Source organism: Eutrigla gurnardus (assembly GCF_963514095.1).
Source record: "Eutrigla gurnardus genome assembly, chromosome: 3".
Classification (NCBI taxonomy): domain Eukaryota; kingdom Metazoa; phylum Chordata; class Actinopteri; order Perciformes; family Triglidae; genus Eutrigla; species Eutrigla gurnardus.
The window spans coordinates 10,871,185-10,887,956 of NC_139917.1; the positions used below are offsets into that span (position 1 = coordinate 10,871,185).

Sequence of the window (16,772 nt, forward strand, 5' to 3'; positions counted from 1 at the left end):
TGTGTGGTCTATACCGATAATAACCCACTCAGCCATCTGTCAACAGCTAAACTCGGTGCTACTGAGCAACGGTGGGCAGCCCAACTCGCATCCTTTGACTTTGAGCTGAAGTACCGATCAGGAAGGAGCAACCAGAACGCTGATGCTCTTTCCCGTCAGTATCCATCCGGGGTGCAAGAGATGGAAGCCATGGTCCCTGGCACGTCACTTCCTAAGCCATTACAGCAAGCTTTGCAGTTAGGAAGGACTGAAGCAACTCAAACTGCCATCACAGTCCTGCCCCATCATTCAGCTGCTGACATGGCTACCCTCCAGCAGACAGATCCCGTTATCCAGCAAGTGTTGGTGTTTTTGAGGCGGAAGCAGCGGCCCAACCAGGAGGAGCGGAAACTTGTTTCGCGTCCTGTACTGGCGCTACTCCGGCAGTGGGACCGCCTGGTTGAGAGGAATGGAATCCTCTATCGCCAGGTTTTCCGTCCCGATGGTGCCGAGCCAGTGCTTCAGCTGCTGTTGCCGGCTGCCTTGAAGGAGGAAGTGTTGACTCGGGTTCACCAGGAACATGGCCATCAAGGGGGAGAGAGAACGATGGAGCTACTGCGCCCACGGTGCTACTGGCCAGGGATGTCCTCGGAGGTGGCACAGTGGTGCCAGGCTTGTGAGAGGTGCCAAGTGGCCAAGGATGTTCAACCCGCTGCTCGTAGCTTTATGGGGCATTTGATGGCTTCCCGACCCAATGAAATCCTAGCCATTGATTATACCATGTTGGAACCTGCCAGTACCGGACAGGAAAACGTCTTGGTGATGACGGATGTCTTCAGCAAGTACACACTGGCAGTTCCCACACGTAATCAATGTGCCTCTACTGTGGCACAGGTTTTGGTAGTGGAGTGGTTTTATAAGTTTGGTGTTCCAGCTCGCATACACTCAGACCAGGGTCGGAATTTCGAGAGTGCTCTCATCCAGCAGCTTTGCGGCCTGTACAACATTGAGAAATCTCGCACAACCCTGTACCATCCAGCCGGCAATGGCCAGTGTGAGCGTTTCAATAGAACCCTCCACAACTTGTTGCGCACGCTACCCGTGTCTCGGAAGAGAGACTGGAGTTCCTGCTTACCACAGGTCCTCTACTGTTATAACACCACTCCCCATCAGGCTACCGGTGAGTCACCCTTCTTTTTGATGTTCGGCCAGGAACCCAGGCTACCAGTCGATTTTCTGCTGGGTAGAGTTCAGGAGCCTGCTGGTGGGAATATTCATGAGTGGATTCAGGAGCACCAGACCCGACTACAGATGGCCTTTGAAGGGGCTAGGGAACGGTTGAAGACGGCTGCAGAGCGCCGAAAGAAGAACTATGATCAGCGTGTTCACGATGCACCACTGAAGGAGGGCCAGTTGGTATTGCTGCGTGATTTCAGTGCCCGAGGGCGTCATAAAATCCAAGATCTTTGGAGCTCTGTAACATACCAAGTCCTGAAAGCGCCTCAAGAGGGTGGATCAGTATATACCATCGCCCCTGTAGACGACCGGTCCAAAATCAGGCGAGTCAATCGTGCCTTGTTGAAAGCCATGGTCAGAAAGCACTCCCCGGGTGGTGTCTTCACCAGTAACCCACTCCCCGTCAACGAGCCACCACCAGAGGATTCCGCATCAAGTGACGGTGATGTGTTGGTCCTCTGGCATGACGTTCCTCCAACCGTCCCTACTGGGACTCCTACCAGACCAATCGCAGTGACCCAGACCACCCCTCGGTTGCTGCCCTCACCATCTGAAGTGACTCCCATTGCACCAGGCCCTTCAGTGGCTCCCACTACTGTGATGCAGCGCCAACCCTCGGCTTCGTCAGCTGTTCTACCAACCAGTTATTTTGACACCAGCGAAACAGCAGTACGAAGGACGGCACGGTCAACTGCTGGCCAGCATTCCAACGTCTACCATCTTCCCCGGCCTGTGGGGGAAGTAGCACATGGGGCTGCAAACTCTTCTGGTCCTGTGTGTAATGCAGTTTCTGTCTTATTTAGGCCGTGGACCCAGCTTAGGTAAGGTCTTGATTGGTTCATCGCCGGGTCGACGATGCAAATTGGGGGGGTAGATTGTAGCAGAATGGGGCTGCAGTTTATTCTGCTCCAGTGTCGGTGATCCCGTACGTTGGCCCGGTGATTGACAGCCAATCATTGTAGGCTGGCAATCTATAAAGACAGGCAGGGGTCCTATAGGCTCCCCTCTAGTCGCTGAAACCACACGTCATCTCCGTTGCGTCCGATGTCCGCTGCAGCAGGTATGTTAGCGGTGGCCGTACAAGTTGTGCCGGCAGCAATCTCTGTTAGCATATCTGAACTAGCTGTATGGTTCTTTTAGATGCCTGTCGTGGACCCTCCTCCCTTCCTCAGACCTGCCGCTATTCTCAATCAATGCTGGTAGGTCGTTTTTATGCCGTGCGCCGCCAACTCAGGTGCGGTGTTGAAACTAATAGGCTGCGTTTCATTTTAGGAATTGGCTCATCTGACAGGCTAAGCTCCAGACACTTGTCTGCTCCCCTCCCCGAGCTCATAGGCACGGCCGGATCGGGACTGCGTGCCGGTGCATCTCTCAGTGCCAGTATTCGGCAGCTAGCGACGTAGCGGCTACATCTGTCCGAACTATCCCTACGCTGCTGCTTTGCCTACCTGTGTTTTTGCCTAAACGTTACCATTGTTTTTGCTCATGGTGGCTGTTGACCGTCTCCAATCATTTTAGTGTCATTTTTAGTATTGTGGGTGCGATCAGTGGGGCTTAACTTGTCATTTTTTGATTGCTTAATTGCTAACTGGTTACTGCCATTGTTTCTTTTGAAGTTGATTCTGTTTATTTTCCTTATTCCATTTTTGCTTTGTTAATTTCTTATTATTTGTCATCCCTGGCTGCTTAGACCTACCAAGAATCTGTTTTGTTTGTGTTCGTACAGTAATCATACCTTAATCCTTTGCCGCATGTCGGCCAGTGTTATCCAGTCTATTTGTTTATTTGTGAGTGATGTCCCACTAATTGTCACGTCTGTTCTTTTCCCGTGCAGAAGCTGAGAGCCTCAAGGTGGTGGTTGGTGCGCGTAGGTGGTGGTGTCCCCTCGTTGTGTGCTGTGTTGACCCCTGGTGTGATCCTCCACGTGCGTGTGTGTGTGCGAGTGTGGAGGTGTGTGTGCACGTGTGCTTGGGGCGTCTCTCTCCCTCGGATACCTCACTCCTGGTGACCCATCCTTCCACTGGTAAGCCTCAGCGTCGGCCGTTTCCCCCCCCCCCTTCATAATTGTGTTTGTTGTGTTTTTGGCCTTTTTATTATTGAGGTGTTTGTGTAAAATAAAATATGAACTATTGTTAAATGGAACCACGTCTCCAGCCTCATAAGTATTGCGAACCTCTGTGCCTTTGAATATCTGTTTTAGTCTGAGGTATAAGTATCATTCCTTGGGCGAAATCCCAAGGTGGCGTTGTTGGCTCCTTAATTATATCAGTTTTCTGGTCTACCTAAAACCGCCCGCCCGCCACAAGAAGTAAAATGGTGTTGGGGAGAACCTCAGCCCTTCAGGAAGAACCGGGACACCACTGTGAAGATCACAGCGTGCACACTTCTGTCCATATAAACACGTTATCACTAAGATAGTTTAATGTGCATGGTATCGATGTATTCTTCTGCTAATGGTGAAATGTGAAATGTATAGGGTGAAGAAATATCCATCTAAATTACTTAATATTGTGAATTTCTAGATACATATTACTATTGTTAATATAATGTATTGTGATGCTTTAACATGTTACTTTAAATATGGTGAGTTAAATGCTGGTCAGATAATGTGCACATTTTGCATGAAATTGTGAAATGTGGTCCAAAAATGCATTCATCACAAGTTTATACAGGTTATAATATCATAACTAAGGACAGAAATGAATCCTGTGGCATGAAAAGTAAGCAATTGCTTTTGTTAGCTCGCCTCAGTATAAACACTTGACACATACCGATTTCCTCTTTGCACCTGCTGACCACAGATACAGCAGCTTGTAAACAAATCACCTGAACGAGCTTTCACCGAGGACGCATTTCTGCTCTGCCACCCCTTTGGCTTGACCTGTGTTTCCATCACAGTGAATAATTTCACCTGTCAGAAATCCTCCCTTAGGCGGACAGAAGGTGCAGTCAGTTTCCTGAACTCCCCGTTTCCATGGTCTCCCTCACTTATCATCGTGAAATAATAATCCGAGGAACAATATGAGGTGAGATAGTGGGAGGGTGAGTGGGAGAACTGGGGCGTTCACTCATAGAGGATATCCTGTACACTTTTTTTATGGAACATGGTGAGCTGGTTGATTTCCTTCAGTTCCTTTAACTCTGAGTTTGTGTGGGTTTTTGGAAGTGGGTGGGGATCTGTGCACATGTGTTCTAAGGTGAGGTTACTGCAGGGCTCTGGGTGGATACATCAGCACCTCTAAAATCATGGATTCCCATGCAAAAAAACCCTCAAATACAGAGCTCACGTTCCAATAAAGTACCTTTAAACTAAAGGCCAATTTAAAAGGAACACTGAACATCACGTGCTGCCCTTTGCACGAGACGGTGAGGACAAGGGAACCAAAACAAGTCAAGTGTTGGCCTTTAATAGAAATAGTGATACATAATGAATCACAATATTATATATTAGAACAAAAAGCATGGGTCCTGGCCTCGACCCTTCATGTTAAAAACAGATTTGACTTATTTCCCAGAGTGTGTATAAACATGTCCTCAACTCAAACTGCTGAATCTTTTATTGTTGTCCGTCTGATGCTTAACAGGCCACAAGAATACTGCACCTAGTATCATCTCAACAGACAAGACAGGGATTCTCTTCCTGTTTAATTGGCAGAACATAAAGCAACATGACATAAGTATTCTTGTTTCCAGACTGGATCCTTTTCCCTTTGTTGTATATTCACGGCAGTGCGTCACCAATTAGCAGCCGTCAATGTGGCGACCATACAGACGACGCGGCACATAAAGATATTATTTTAATCCCTGAGTAGGGTCGGGGGGAAAAAAGGGAAATTACGAGTCACGATGGAGGTGTTGCTGATGCACCTATGAAAGTGCCACTTCATTTACCCCAATAAATTCTGAAGGGATCAGGGGTGGGTGGGGTAATGGTGGTGGCTACAGTCAAGGCAACAGGTCCAAACAGAACTACACCAGCACAGGTTGAAAACAAGGAAGTAGCTCAGCCCATGCAGGACTTCCTTAACGGAGAGGGGGGGTTGCCTGACATAATGCTCCACCACCTAACCTCTCTGCCACACCCTCCTCACCCAAACTGGAGTCCACCTTTACTGAATTCTCCATACAAAAACAAAATCCCTTCCGTCTGCAAAATATGAATCATCAACATGGAACATTTCACACAACTTCCAATGGTGGCTGCACTAAAGACGACAACATGACAACACTGCCACCAGGTGGTCATAAAAACGGCTGCACACCGTGCCTGTATGCATCACACGGCTCGCTGAGCTCAGCCACTTTATTAACGGTCGAATTAAAGGCTAATTTGCACAGTGCCGCTCAGCTTGATGTCCAGCCTTAATCACTGTAAGATGCCAGATTAGTTTTATCCTCTCAGCACAGACTGAACACATATGGACCCCGGCAGAAGTTCCACTGAATCTCCATTAAAGCTAAACAATTAAAATCAATGAAAAATAGTAACTGATTCATTGAAACAAGGAGAATCTCTGCAGAAAAATAGCAGAGGACAGTTGTGCCACAGATGCAGGACAGTATACAGACTCTGGTGCATGTTAAACATTCCTCAAAAGAGTCTGCTGTCTGTCAAAAACAAAACCATATAATCTGACATATGAGCTCTGCCTCCGCTCCCCGTAATTCAAAATAAACCGTCTGTGTCGGTCGGAATTAATCTGACAACTCGACTCCTTGGCTTAAAAGTGCCATCACATGATGACGGCAGGGAGATTTAACTGCGTCCATCTACGGTCGGAGCAGAGTTGCGCATGTGGGCCAGCCGTAAGTCGGGATCCGAACCCGAGGCTGCCAATTACAGTACAGCAGCCACTTTGCACTGGAAGATTACGTTTCCTGGTTCTGGGAAGTCGTCTTTGACAGCGTGAGGTCGTGGCTGTTCACAATGAGCTTAGCTGTGGCTGCCCATTCAACGGGAATGAGAGGAGACATGTCTGAAAAGCTCAGTTTGTAGCTCAGGCAACATATCTCTGTATGAGAAACACACCGGAGGGGTAAAGTTGACATTACCACAGACGGAGGTGAAGGAAACACAAGCAGGGTGGCTTCTAGCTGACCGCTGCCACTGCTAAGAAGCTGCTTCCTCTGCAGTCCAACAAAGACAAGAGTGAGAGAGAGTCCCTCTCAGCGTTAAAGTATCGAATAAGTCGGAAAAAGTGACAACTTACCAGCTATTCTGTCTCGCTCCATAACTCAACGGCTACCTCAAATAGCCACATGTAACCTCTCCTTTTCTCTCCTCTGCTTCCTTCCCTTCCCCTTTTTTCTTCATGAAGACTTCCCCTTTCTCCTAACTTAGTCACACTGTCCCCCTCTTCCAACCCTCCCTCTCTCTCTCTCTCTCTCTCCCCCCTCCTCCCTCCTTTTCCTCCCTTTTGTCTCCCTTGCTCTTACTTCCTCCAAGTTTTAATGTCTTCAGTCTGTCAGGATAACAAGTGAACGGAGCAGACGTCCGCGGCCATGTGCTAATCATATGGAGTCGCTTTTTCTTTGCTTTCTCTCTCGTTCTCTCCTACGCACACACGTCGCAGCCTTTGATCCCAGAAACACACGAGCTGACACTTTTTACCTCGTTTCTCTAATGTTTCCTAATATTCCCTTGATACTGAAGCTAGTCACACACACACACACACCCACACACAGACGCTCCCCCGACACCGAAGCTGCAGCCTATTGAGTCTTTGAAATAGATCCACAGCCCTCCGACCAAAGGTCCTAATCTGAAAATAAACTCAGTCCACTTATTACAGAGAAAAACTCCAGGAGTCCACCGAGACATCCTGCACTATACCAACAGCACACTCCTACCCCGTCATCATCACTGCTCTAATCAGGATGCAGAAACCCACATTAAGTCATCGGCCAAACAGGACTGAGGACTTGTTCTGACTGGACTGGAGAGGATTCTCAACTGTGGAGAAACTTCAGTCCAGTCGTGTCGTCTCAGAAAATATGTGCTGTACTAATGTGGACTTACAGCAAGTGAGCATAAAAGGCTCAAAATGTGTGTGAGACAGCACTTACGCTGATTTGACGGTGGGACAGAATTTAACTGCCGCGGGTTTCGCGTGAACACTCAGAGTCCGTGAGTGAGGACATTGGGATTGGGATCGTTCTTAGACTGCGACCTTCAACATGCAGTCTGATGTCATTTAGGGGTCACTCAGCACGACACGTTCTCACTTCCAACTCATCACGTCCAACTCCACGTACCAAGTCATCATGTTCAACTCTACGCGCCAACTCATCACGTCCAACTCTACGCGCCAACTCATCACATCCAACTCCACGTACCAACTCATCACGTCCAACTCTACGTACCAACTCATCACGTCCAACTCCACGTGCCAACTCATCATGTCCAACTCTACGCGCCAACTCATCACGTCCAACTCCACGTACCAACTCATCACGTCCAACTCTACGCACCAACTCATCACGTCCAACTCCACGTACCAACTCATCACATCCAACTCCACGTACCAACTCATCACATCCAACTCTACGTACCAACTCATCACGTCCAACTCCACGTGCCAACTCATCATGTCCAACTCCACGTACCAACTCATCACGTCCAACTCTACGTACCAACTCATCACGTCCAACTCCACGTGCCAACTCATCATGTCCAACTCTACGCGCCAACTCATCACGTCCAACTCCACGTACCAAGTCATCATGTCCAACTCTACGCACCAACTCATCACGTCCAACTCCACGTGCCAACTCATCACGTCCAACTCTACGTACCAACTCATCACGTCCAACTCTACGTACCAACTCATCACGTCCAACTCTACTACCAACTCTAGCGTTGGTTTAGGACGCGTCAGAGACGGCATGTCAGTATTTCACTCATAACATGCAAAGTCTTTTCAAATTAAAACTTCCTTCTTCACAGGAAGTTAAGTTGAGGGGAACAAAACCACTTAGTTACCTTCAGCGTGGTTGAGGTTAAGTGACAAACGAGTCATGTGACTCGCAACTCACTTAGCTACTAAGCAAAATATTGCAAAATATTGTTTAGTAGCTAATAATACAAATATTACTTAGTTCTCTTTATAAAACGTCAGTTGCTCTGAGCGTCTAATAATAACGCAGGTGGGTTTACATCGGAGTTAGTTGAAAGCCGGTGATGTCCTATAGAGACGCTATTGCGAAGTTCACACTACGCCATTTTTCCAATCCCCTCGACGCTTCCTGACAAAATCCAGCCACAAATCTGTTCTGGCTCAAAGACGCAAGCGAAGAGGCTCGCTGATACATCGCGGACACATTCCAGATATCTCGCATGCCAAATATCTGAGTCTGTCGGGGAGCTGCAGCCAATGAAAGAGCAAGACACAGGTCGAATGAAAAACAGAGGTCCAAAGCTGTTGTTGCACCTAGCATGTTGGATGGTTGCACAACAGAATAACTCAGTGACTCATCTACATAGCAAACGGGTGGAATTACATCAACAGAACGGCGCCCATGTCACTCAACTCATACGTGTTTTCATGAGATGGAGGGTCATAGGCCGAGGGGCGCTGACCAAGCATCGGTGTTTGACGAGTTGGAAGTGAGACTGGTTTGCTATAACGAGCTGTCTTTGTGAGAAAATCTTTGTTTTGGTGACAGGGAGAGACCACTGCTCACTTCCTCTTTCTTACAAGGAACATCCTTCCTTTTTTTGTCTTATCCTTATTAATGTCTTCCACATTTACACACAACAACACTAGCTTTAGCAGCAATCACGCATCCAAACACAGACGGAGAACGTGTTTCCTGGGTGAGGCCGGTGCTTGGATAATGCAAAGATACGACCGGGTGTTTCTCCAGACGTGCGGCGATGACAAACGCCTCTCCTTATCTGACCTGCTCCGATATGGGGAACACTTCAAGCTGAGTGGCCAGATGATGGTTTCTGTTTGTGTCTATCACATTTCCCAGCTTGTAAGAGGAAGAATCTTCACGTGATTTCACATTTATCAGAATACATTTATAATATGGGTGGAGCGTCTTGGGCGATACAGCTCCCACTCCCGTCAAGTCCTCGGGCCTTTTCTGACATAGAGGAGTGAGGAGAAGCAGAGCAGAGGAGGCAGATTAGGGATATTCAAGTGTTACTGCTCTGTGAGTAGACGTAGCCTCAGTAAGGCTCTTTGACTCATTCTACAGATCAGAGTAAAAATATGATTTATATAAGCCTATAAATCATATCATGTAGCGTGATTAACTGTTTCGTAAAATATTTTAGTTCAAATCTGGAAGCTTTGGTTTAAATGACTATTATTGGTGTGTAAGCCAAAACGGTTTTGTGTTGATATTATGCCATATGAAACATGAAATAGCTCTGAAGAGAAACCCTATCAGTGTTTAGATTCTCCTCCTGACGTCACTGCATCAGAAATGGAGACAAAGAAGAAGTTTTAGTGGCCTGTGGTCTCCCAGAGCTCTACGATAGAACCTCACATTAGTACAGAGACCGAACTATGTGTATAAACCAAACTGTTTTGGGAAAAAAACAATGATGTCGCTGCCGCATTTATGCCTAGATGACGTTATTTTAAGTGTTTGTGGAGCAGATACAGTGTTAGCGTAGCCTACCTTCGAACCCGAATCAGAAAACAAGCATTTTAAAAGTTGTTGCTTATTGTCTTGCGGACAGACCTAACATAACTAACATAACATGAGTTTGGACTTTTCTTTTTACGATTTTTTCAGGCATAGACGCCTTTTATTAGCAGTGGACAGATAGGAAAGACAGGAGAGAGAGGGGGGTGTGACTAGGGTGACCAGATGTCCCGCTTTGTGCGGGACTGCACAGCATTTTCATCACATTTTCCGAGTCCCGCATATTGAGATGATGTCCCGCAATTTGATTGGCAGCTGTAGTTTTTTATTTACGTCTGGCTTTTATCCAATGGCTGCGTAGAAAACAGAGAAGGCTGTCATTACGGGGCTGTTTGTTTGATGCTGATGCTGTCAATCAAACTGGGCACACGTTCGTTTTCTGCAAACTTTGCCAGTTATTTTTCTGTTTCACATGGCGGGGAATACGATGTCAAGCGACACAGTATATGCGACACTCACAAGAAACGTGTGGCTCAGAAAGAGAAAACCCGATCCATGGATGTATTCCTGCCGAAACCCAAAGACGACTGCTGCCAGACAGATAAGGTAACAGCAGCGGAAATAACCAACGTTTACCACACCGTGCAGCACTCTCAGTCATACAGATCAGAAGAATGGTAATAAGCTAGCACCGGTCATTTTTCCAGACTCGGAGATTGCAAAAAAAATGTCCTGTGGTCGCACAAAAGCGGCGTCCATAGTTACAGGTGTGCTTGCACCTGCCTCTGTAGAGACTTGTTTGAGAGAATTAAAAACACCAATAGTTCAGCTCCAAAGTGACAAAAACACACACACGCCATTTTTTAACAGTTAGATATACATTATATCAAAATGTTAGACTCCCTCTCAGCATTGGTAATGTGTCCCACATTGTCCCACACAAACATAATCTTTGTCCCACATTTGGTTTGTTGGGATCTGGTCACCCTAGGTGTGACATGTAGCAAAGGATCTCTGGCTGGGATTCGAACCAGGGTCTGTTGTGTATGCATAAGTGCGTACATGGCATGCGCTCTAACCACTCTGCCACCTGCGTGCCGACTTAAGACTTTTTACAAATTGTTGTTGTTGTGATTTTGGCCTCCTTTTATCTGTAGATTGCTATTAAATCAGAACAAAATTGTTTTTTTGGGGGGGTTTATACCACTGTAGTAAACCAGCCAATGTGTGCCTTGCTAATCAAAGTGAATACAGCTCAATGAAATTCACCAAGCACCTCTGGGTGATGCTATGAATTCGGACGCAGTTTGCTTACCCGGCTTATCTGGGATTTCACGACATGAACAAAGCAGCAATGGCAGTTATTGGTTAGTGGCGACTAAAATTAGCTATGCATTTGGCGTAAACGTACCTTAAAGTTTCTGTTGGGGCAATCAGTGTGAGATTCTTTTATTTTCAAGTGTTAAGGGAGATAACAAGACTTAGGAGTGTATTCCGCTCGTCTGATCAGTTGTCTATGTGCATGTCATGGTGTGTCGTCTATATGCTGTATTTTTTTTACATAATAATCCGTACACCCATGGGCAAACATCGAGCAAGATCTAAATTCTGATCAAGGTGATAAATAATAAAACCAGAGGAATTTGAAATGAGCCTCTGGATGCTGAATCCATAAGGAAAGCTGGATGCTGGTGCCGTGGTTTTAAAAATAGAGACATGTCTCTTTTGGCCGCTGGCTCTTTTTGCTGTCTCGTGATCATTTTCCAGTCTTGTAGTTAATCACAGGGTCACAGTCGAAAAAACACATGAAACACACATGTGCTTATGCATTTGTTGACTCACCCTTTACATGCGTGTCTGTTCCAACATGCACGTAAACACATGTATGTACGCCATACGTTTGTGCGCTCACGCAGCTTTTACATTACTTTTGTATAATTTATTGAAAGTGGAATCCAACAGCAGCACACACACACACACACACACACACACACGTTTTCATATAAACACTAAACATAAATTTGGATGGTGTTGATGACTCGGATGAGGACCTATCCCTCTGAACGCCTTTGCACACTAAACACATATTGTTCATGCCATTCATTTGCACGTTAATATTATTTTGGAACCTGTATCCAGTCATGCAAGCTGAGCAATATTGCAGCTTTATTTTTTTCCGAACCGCGGCCAATTCTTCCAAGTTTTCTTTACCGATACAAAAAATCGGACCGATGAAAAGACATGTTGTTCACAACGTCACTTTCAAAACCTTCAACATGGCAGATCACTTAATTGTTTTTGTCTCACGATTTTAAAGACAATGTTTGGAGAGGAATTGCAAATGAGCTGCAGTGTGATGATGGCGTGTATAAATTAATGAGTACCTTAAAGCTATGGTCTACATTTGGAATAAAAAAAAATCCATTCAGTCTATCAGCCGTATAGAAATTGACCAATGGGAGCCATTGCTCCGGAAGACTCCCATTGGCTCGTCCCCTCCATCCAATCCCCTCGTCTCCCCTGCTCCTCGTCCCCTCCCGCCTCGTCCCCTCCCACCTCGTCAAATCGTGGAACACTGAGGGGAGGGGTTTGGTTGGGGGGGCGAGATGCTTTTTTCAAATCCGTCTCAGAGGCTCAACTGATTTTCAGAATGTAGACCATAGCTTTAAGTTGAATGTAAAAAAAGCAACAACTGTTCTTGCCTCAGACATACGGCAAGCCGTTGCTCCGGGTTGATCAACTCTCTAAAATGACTCCTCTGCTTCTTCAGGTTTGGGACCAGATGTTGCAGCAGTGCTTCAAACTGTCCGACAGACATCCTGAAGTAGGTTCTGAAGCAGCCGCGTCCCAGTTTAAGATCCTGAACCAAAGAGTGGAACTCTCCTAGTTCTCCTCTCTTTAATAATGGATTTAAGCAGGTATTGAGTCCTTTTCATACCAGGTCATCATCACTTCATGTTGAATCAATGATGTGAATAGTCAGGCGCGTCAAAATTCACCTCTGAATTATTCAGAATTTTGTGCCGTTTATTTACGTCGCTGTTGGTGTGTAAAGGTGGGATCGGCTCCAGACCACCGGAACAAGATGATCGGTCCTCGATAATGGACGGAAAATGCTCAGAGTGAATTTTAGTTCCCTCGGGTAAACAGTTACGCAGTGTACATGTCTAGGGCTTTTAGTCTGAAAGGTAAGAAAGGAAAGAGTGGATCTGGTTCGGACCAAAGAGCCTCAGCGTTGTTATAAAATATAAAAGCTCCAAAAAATCGACCTCATTCAAAAAATACATTTGGACAGTTTTTTTGTAAGTGAAATATGCTGTGTGAAAGTCATCATAACAAAACACCCATCCATCCATCCATCCATTATCAAGCGATTATCCTGTATTCAGGGTCTCGGGGGGCTGGAGTCGATCCCAGCTGTCATTGGATGAAGGCAGGGTACACCCTGGACAGGTAACCAGTCTATCACAGGGCCGACATGTAGAGACAGACAACCATTCACTCTCACATTCACACCTACAGGACATTAGAGTCACCAATGAACCTATCCCCATCCTGCATGTCTTTGGACTGTGGGAGGAAGCCGGAGAACCTCCAGAGGGTGTTCTGGGAAGAACATTTCACAGATGGTTCTAGGTATAACCATTTATGTTGGATTCTTGTTAGAACCCTCTGAAATGGTCCCTAGTGGAACCTTTACACATTCAATAATGTTTTTCCTATCAATCTAACATAACCTACTTTTAAGGAGGTACAATCCTCCATGTAGACTCTGAAGTACTACCAGTCATTTCACTTCTATTTATTGAAATATTGCTTTGAATTAAAAACAGAAGTTCAAATCAAAATCTTTTGGAACTATTTTGGTTTTGCAACCACATATTAATCCAATGAGTTAGCGTGACTTCCTTGTGTTTCCTGGTTTAAGGAGACTCTTCACTGCTGTTTTACAGCAAATGAAGTTGTTTGAGCTTGTAGAGGACATAATTCAGACAAACTGATGCAAGAGAGAACAGACTGTGAGGGCCTCCCTCACTCATACCTTTCATCACCTGCCCTCTCCATCATCTCAACCTGCTGGCGAGATACAGCCGGTGCCTCCCTCACACACGCACGCAAACACACACACACACACACACAGAGAGAGAAAACAAACTCATATGTGCACTTGAACATCCACTTAAAACCAGACACACACAAACTCGGAAGGTTTTTCTGAGCAGATTCCTCTCGCATGACAGAACACCTTGTAAACACATAGAAACACACACACACAGCCTCTTTTTCCTTCTGACTTACATACACATATACCAAACGCGTAGCCTATGTTTCTGCCCTGACGACGCAGATGGTCATGAGGCACAGACGTACACATGTGCTTGTCCACTCACCCAACCCCCCCTTCAAACAAAAAACTGTGTATCACACATTGAGTACGGGTGGATGGTGAGCCTTGGGGTGCACATTAATGTAAGCCGTCACTTCAGAGCACGACCTATGGCCAAACGCGTGACTCAAACATGCTAAATTTAGTTATATAACAGTCAACTAGAAAAAAAAAAAAACCTCACCAGCGTGCCAGCCAACACTAAAGGGATGCCTGCGGGGCAGCGATGCACAATGAAGGAGAAAGAACAGTGGCATGACGATAAAAGATGAAAGGAGAAGAGGAGGGGCGAGCAGGGGGAAGTAGGGAATGAGGTAAATGGAGGGGAAGCAGAAAGGAGAGAAGGTGAGGAAGGAGATGAGGAAGAGGAGTGGAAGCTGCTTGCATTGGGGGTGAAAACCACACGTGAGAGGAATTTACTCAAACTGAACTCTGAAAGGCCGCCACGGCATGCGGGAAAATACTTTGGTGTATTGATTTGTAGTTCGGTGCCTAATTAACTCGCACCAGCAGCAGGTCGATATGTTGCACGTTATCAAGTCATGTTATGATTCCCCTCAAAGCCCCGGAAATCCTCCTTTCTCCAAACGTGACGGCAGAGGAGATGACGGAGAATGATAAAGAGAGCGGTGGTGCTTTTAGCTTGTAGGCACAGTCTGATGACCTCACCGCGGCGCTATGCGTCACCCATCTCGTCCCCGTCATCCCCACACACATACACGGTGAGAGGGAGAGAGAGAGAGAGGGGGGCGCCGTCCTCCTCGTTTGTGTCCCCGGCTGCTGCTCCAGCCTCCACATCCAACCTGGGGCGTGTACAGGGACGACACAACTCTTCACATCACTCATCAGCAAGCACAAGCCAAATTTAAAAGTGGACCCCATGCTCCGGTGCAAACAGGAGGAAAGGCATCTCTGTTAACGCAGAGAGATCCCATCGCTTGTTCCGGAAAGATCCCACTTTTGCTTTTGTGAGTGCTACTCTGCCAAACAGCACATCTTCTAAACACCGAGAGGCATCATCCGAGTGATCTGGAGGAACCAGAGATGATGATGATTATTCTCCTCAGTGTTTTCCTACAGCTGTGAGGTTTTTGACAAGCCGCCCTCTTAAACAAAAGGTGCCACCCAGTATAAGCCCAGCAGTTATTCAGACACCGTCAGACAGTAAGTACACATCGTTACAGCATTCTGGGAATAAGATGATGTGATTGCATCTCTATTTTCCAATCAGACTTCCCAGCCTGGCTTGATGGCAGACACATGTGCCTGCAAACGCCTCTGAATCTAACTGAGACACACAGACAGGACAGCTTCTGTTGTTCTTTCATCTAAACTCAGTGACAATGTGTTTTTTTCTTCCTTTTTTACATTGCCTCAAATACACTGAAAAATAATGCATCTCATGTAAAAATGAAGACTATGACTGTTTAGTCTGCTTCCCGTCCACTGCTGTGGTATTTTCACATTTCTGCTTGGTTGAGTGAACAAAATGAGCCTGGATTCAATAAAAGGTATGAGTGATTGTCTGAGAATTGTAAACATATAATTTATATTCAATTTGTAAATCTTTGTCAGGAAACTTCCTTTTGAGATTTCCCATGCACTCATTTGACTTTTACTGGAAAATTAAACATGTTCATAAAGTGACACTAGAAACCGCTCGGGCCAGCGGCCAAGGTGAAAACAATAGCCACATGCTGTCGCGGCTGGTGAAGACTGCGGGTGCTTTCACACCTAACCCATTAAAACAAAGTCCACTTGCTCGGTTAGATCATTCGGGCCGGTGTGAAAGCTGCTAATCGAACCCTGGTGTGGACCAAACAACCCAACCGAGCCAGCTGGGAATGTCTGGGTCCACTTCAAAGCAGACTCTGGTGAGGTATGTGATTTTAGCATCATTTCATCAGCTAAACTACTGAAAGATCCCTCTGGTGATCCTGAAATCTGTTCAGGATATAATTGTTCTATGGCCATGTGAATAACGTATTATGCAAATCAACACGTCTGCACGTTAGACTGTGTCAGTCCATTATTCTAATAAAAAGTGTGCGACAGTGATTCCACAGTAATAAGCCTTAAACTTACATTCTTTCAAATGGCCTGCAGGGGGCGACTCCTCTGGCAAGGCAAAAAAATTATTCTCACATGATTTATTTCCTCAGTCAACATTGTCAACATGAGTTTATGGTCTTACTTGCTAGTTTCAAGTCTTCTTCAATGCAATTACATTATAATGTCAATAAAACAATAGGTGATGACTTATATACAGTATAATGTTTTATATACAGTCTATTTCTTTATTTTCACCATTGAACAGATTTGCTAAATAGCACTGAAGCTGAAGCTGATCTGACAGCCATTACTTCTGCAGGCATATGGTCATATTTAGACCTGCTGGGGGGCTAGATGAAAAGTCATGGAAGCCATGACACTAGAATGGCTAAAAATACAACAAAATCCCAAATGAGGCAGACCTAAATGTCCTCCAGCGGTATGAGTATACCACTGAAAAGTGAAAATCCACACAGAAACACTGACCTCTATAATTACTAAGAGCTTATCACAAATT

The 16,772-nt window shown here is 45.9% G+C and overlaps 1 protein-coding gene across 2 annotated transcripts in view; it reads right to left on the reverse strand.

Moving 5' to 3' along the window:
- The window catches only part of septin9b (septin 9b), a 92,820-nt gene that overhangs the window by 66,934 nt on the left and 9,114 nt on the right, over positions 1–16,772 (reverse strand). The window contains exon 1 of one of the 2 annotated variants that reach the window (XM_084004682.1): positions 6,426–6,540. The exons of the other annotated variant lie outside the window; for it this stretch is intronic. Within the exon in view, the coding sequence (XP_083860808.1) occupies positions 6,426–6,447 (22 nt within the window). The 5' untranslated portion in view covers positions 6,448–6,540. Of the gene's footprint in view, positions 1–6,425; positions 6,541–16,772 lie in introns of those variants that run through there. 2 annotated transcript variants of the gene reach the window in all.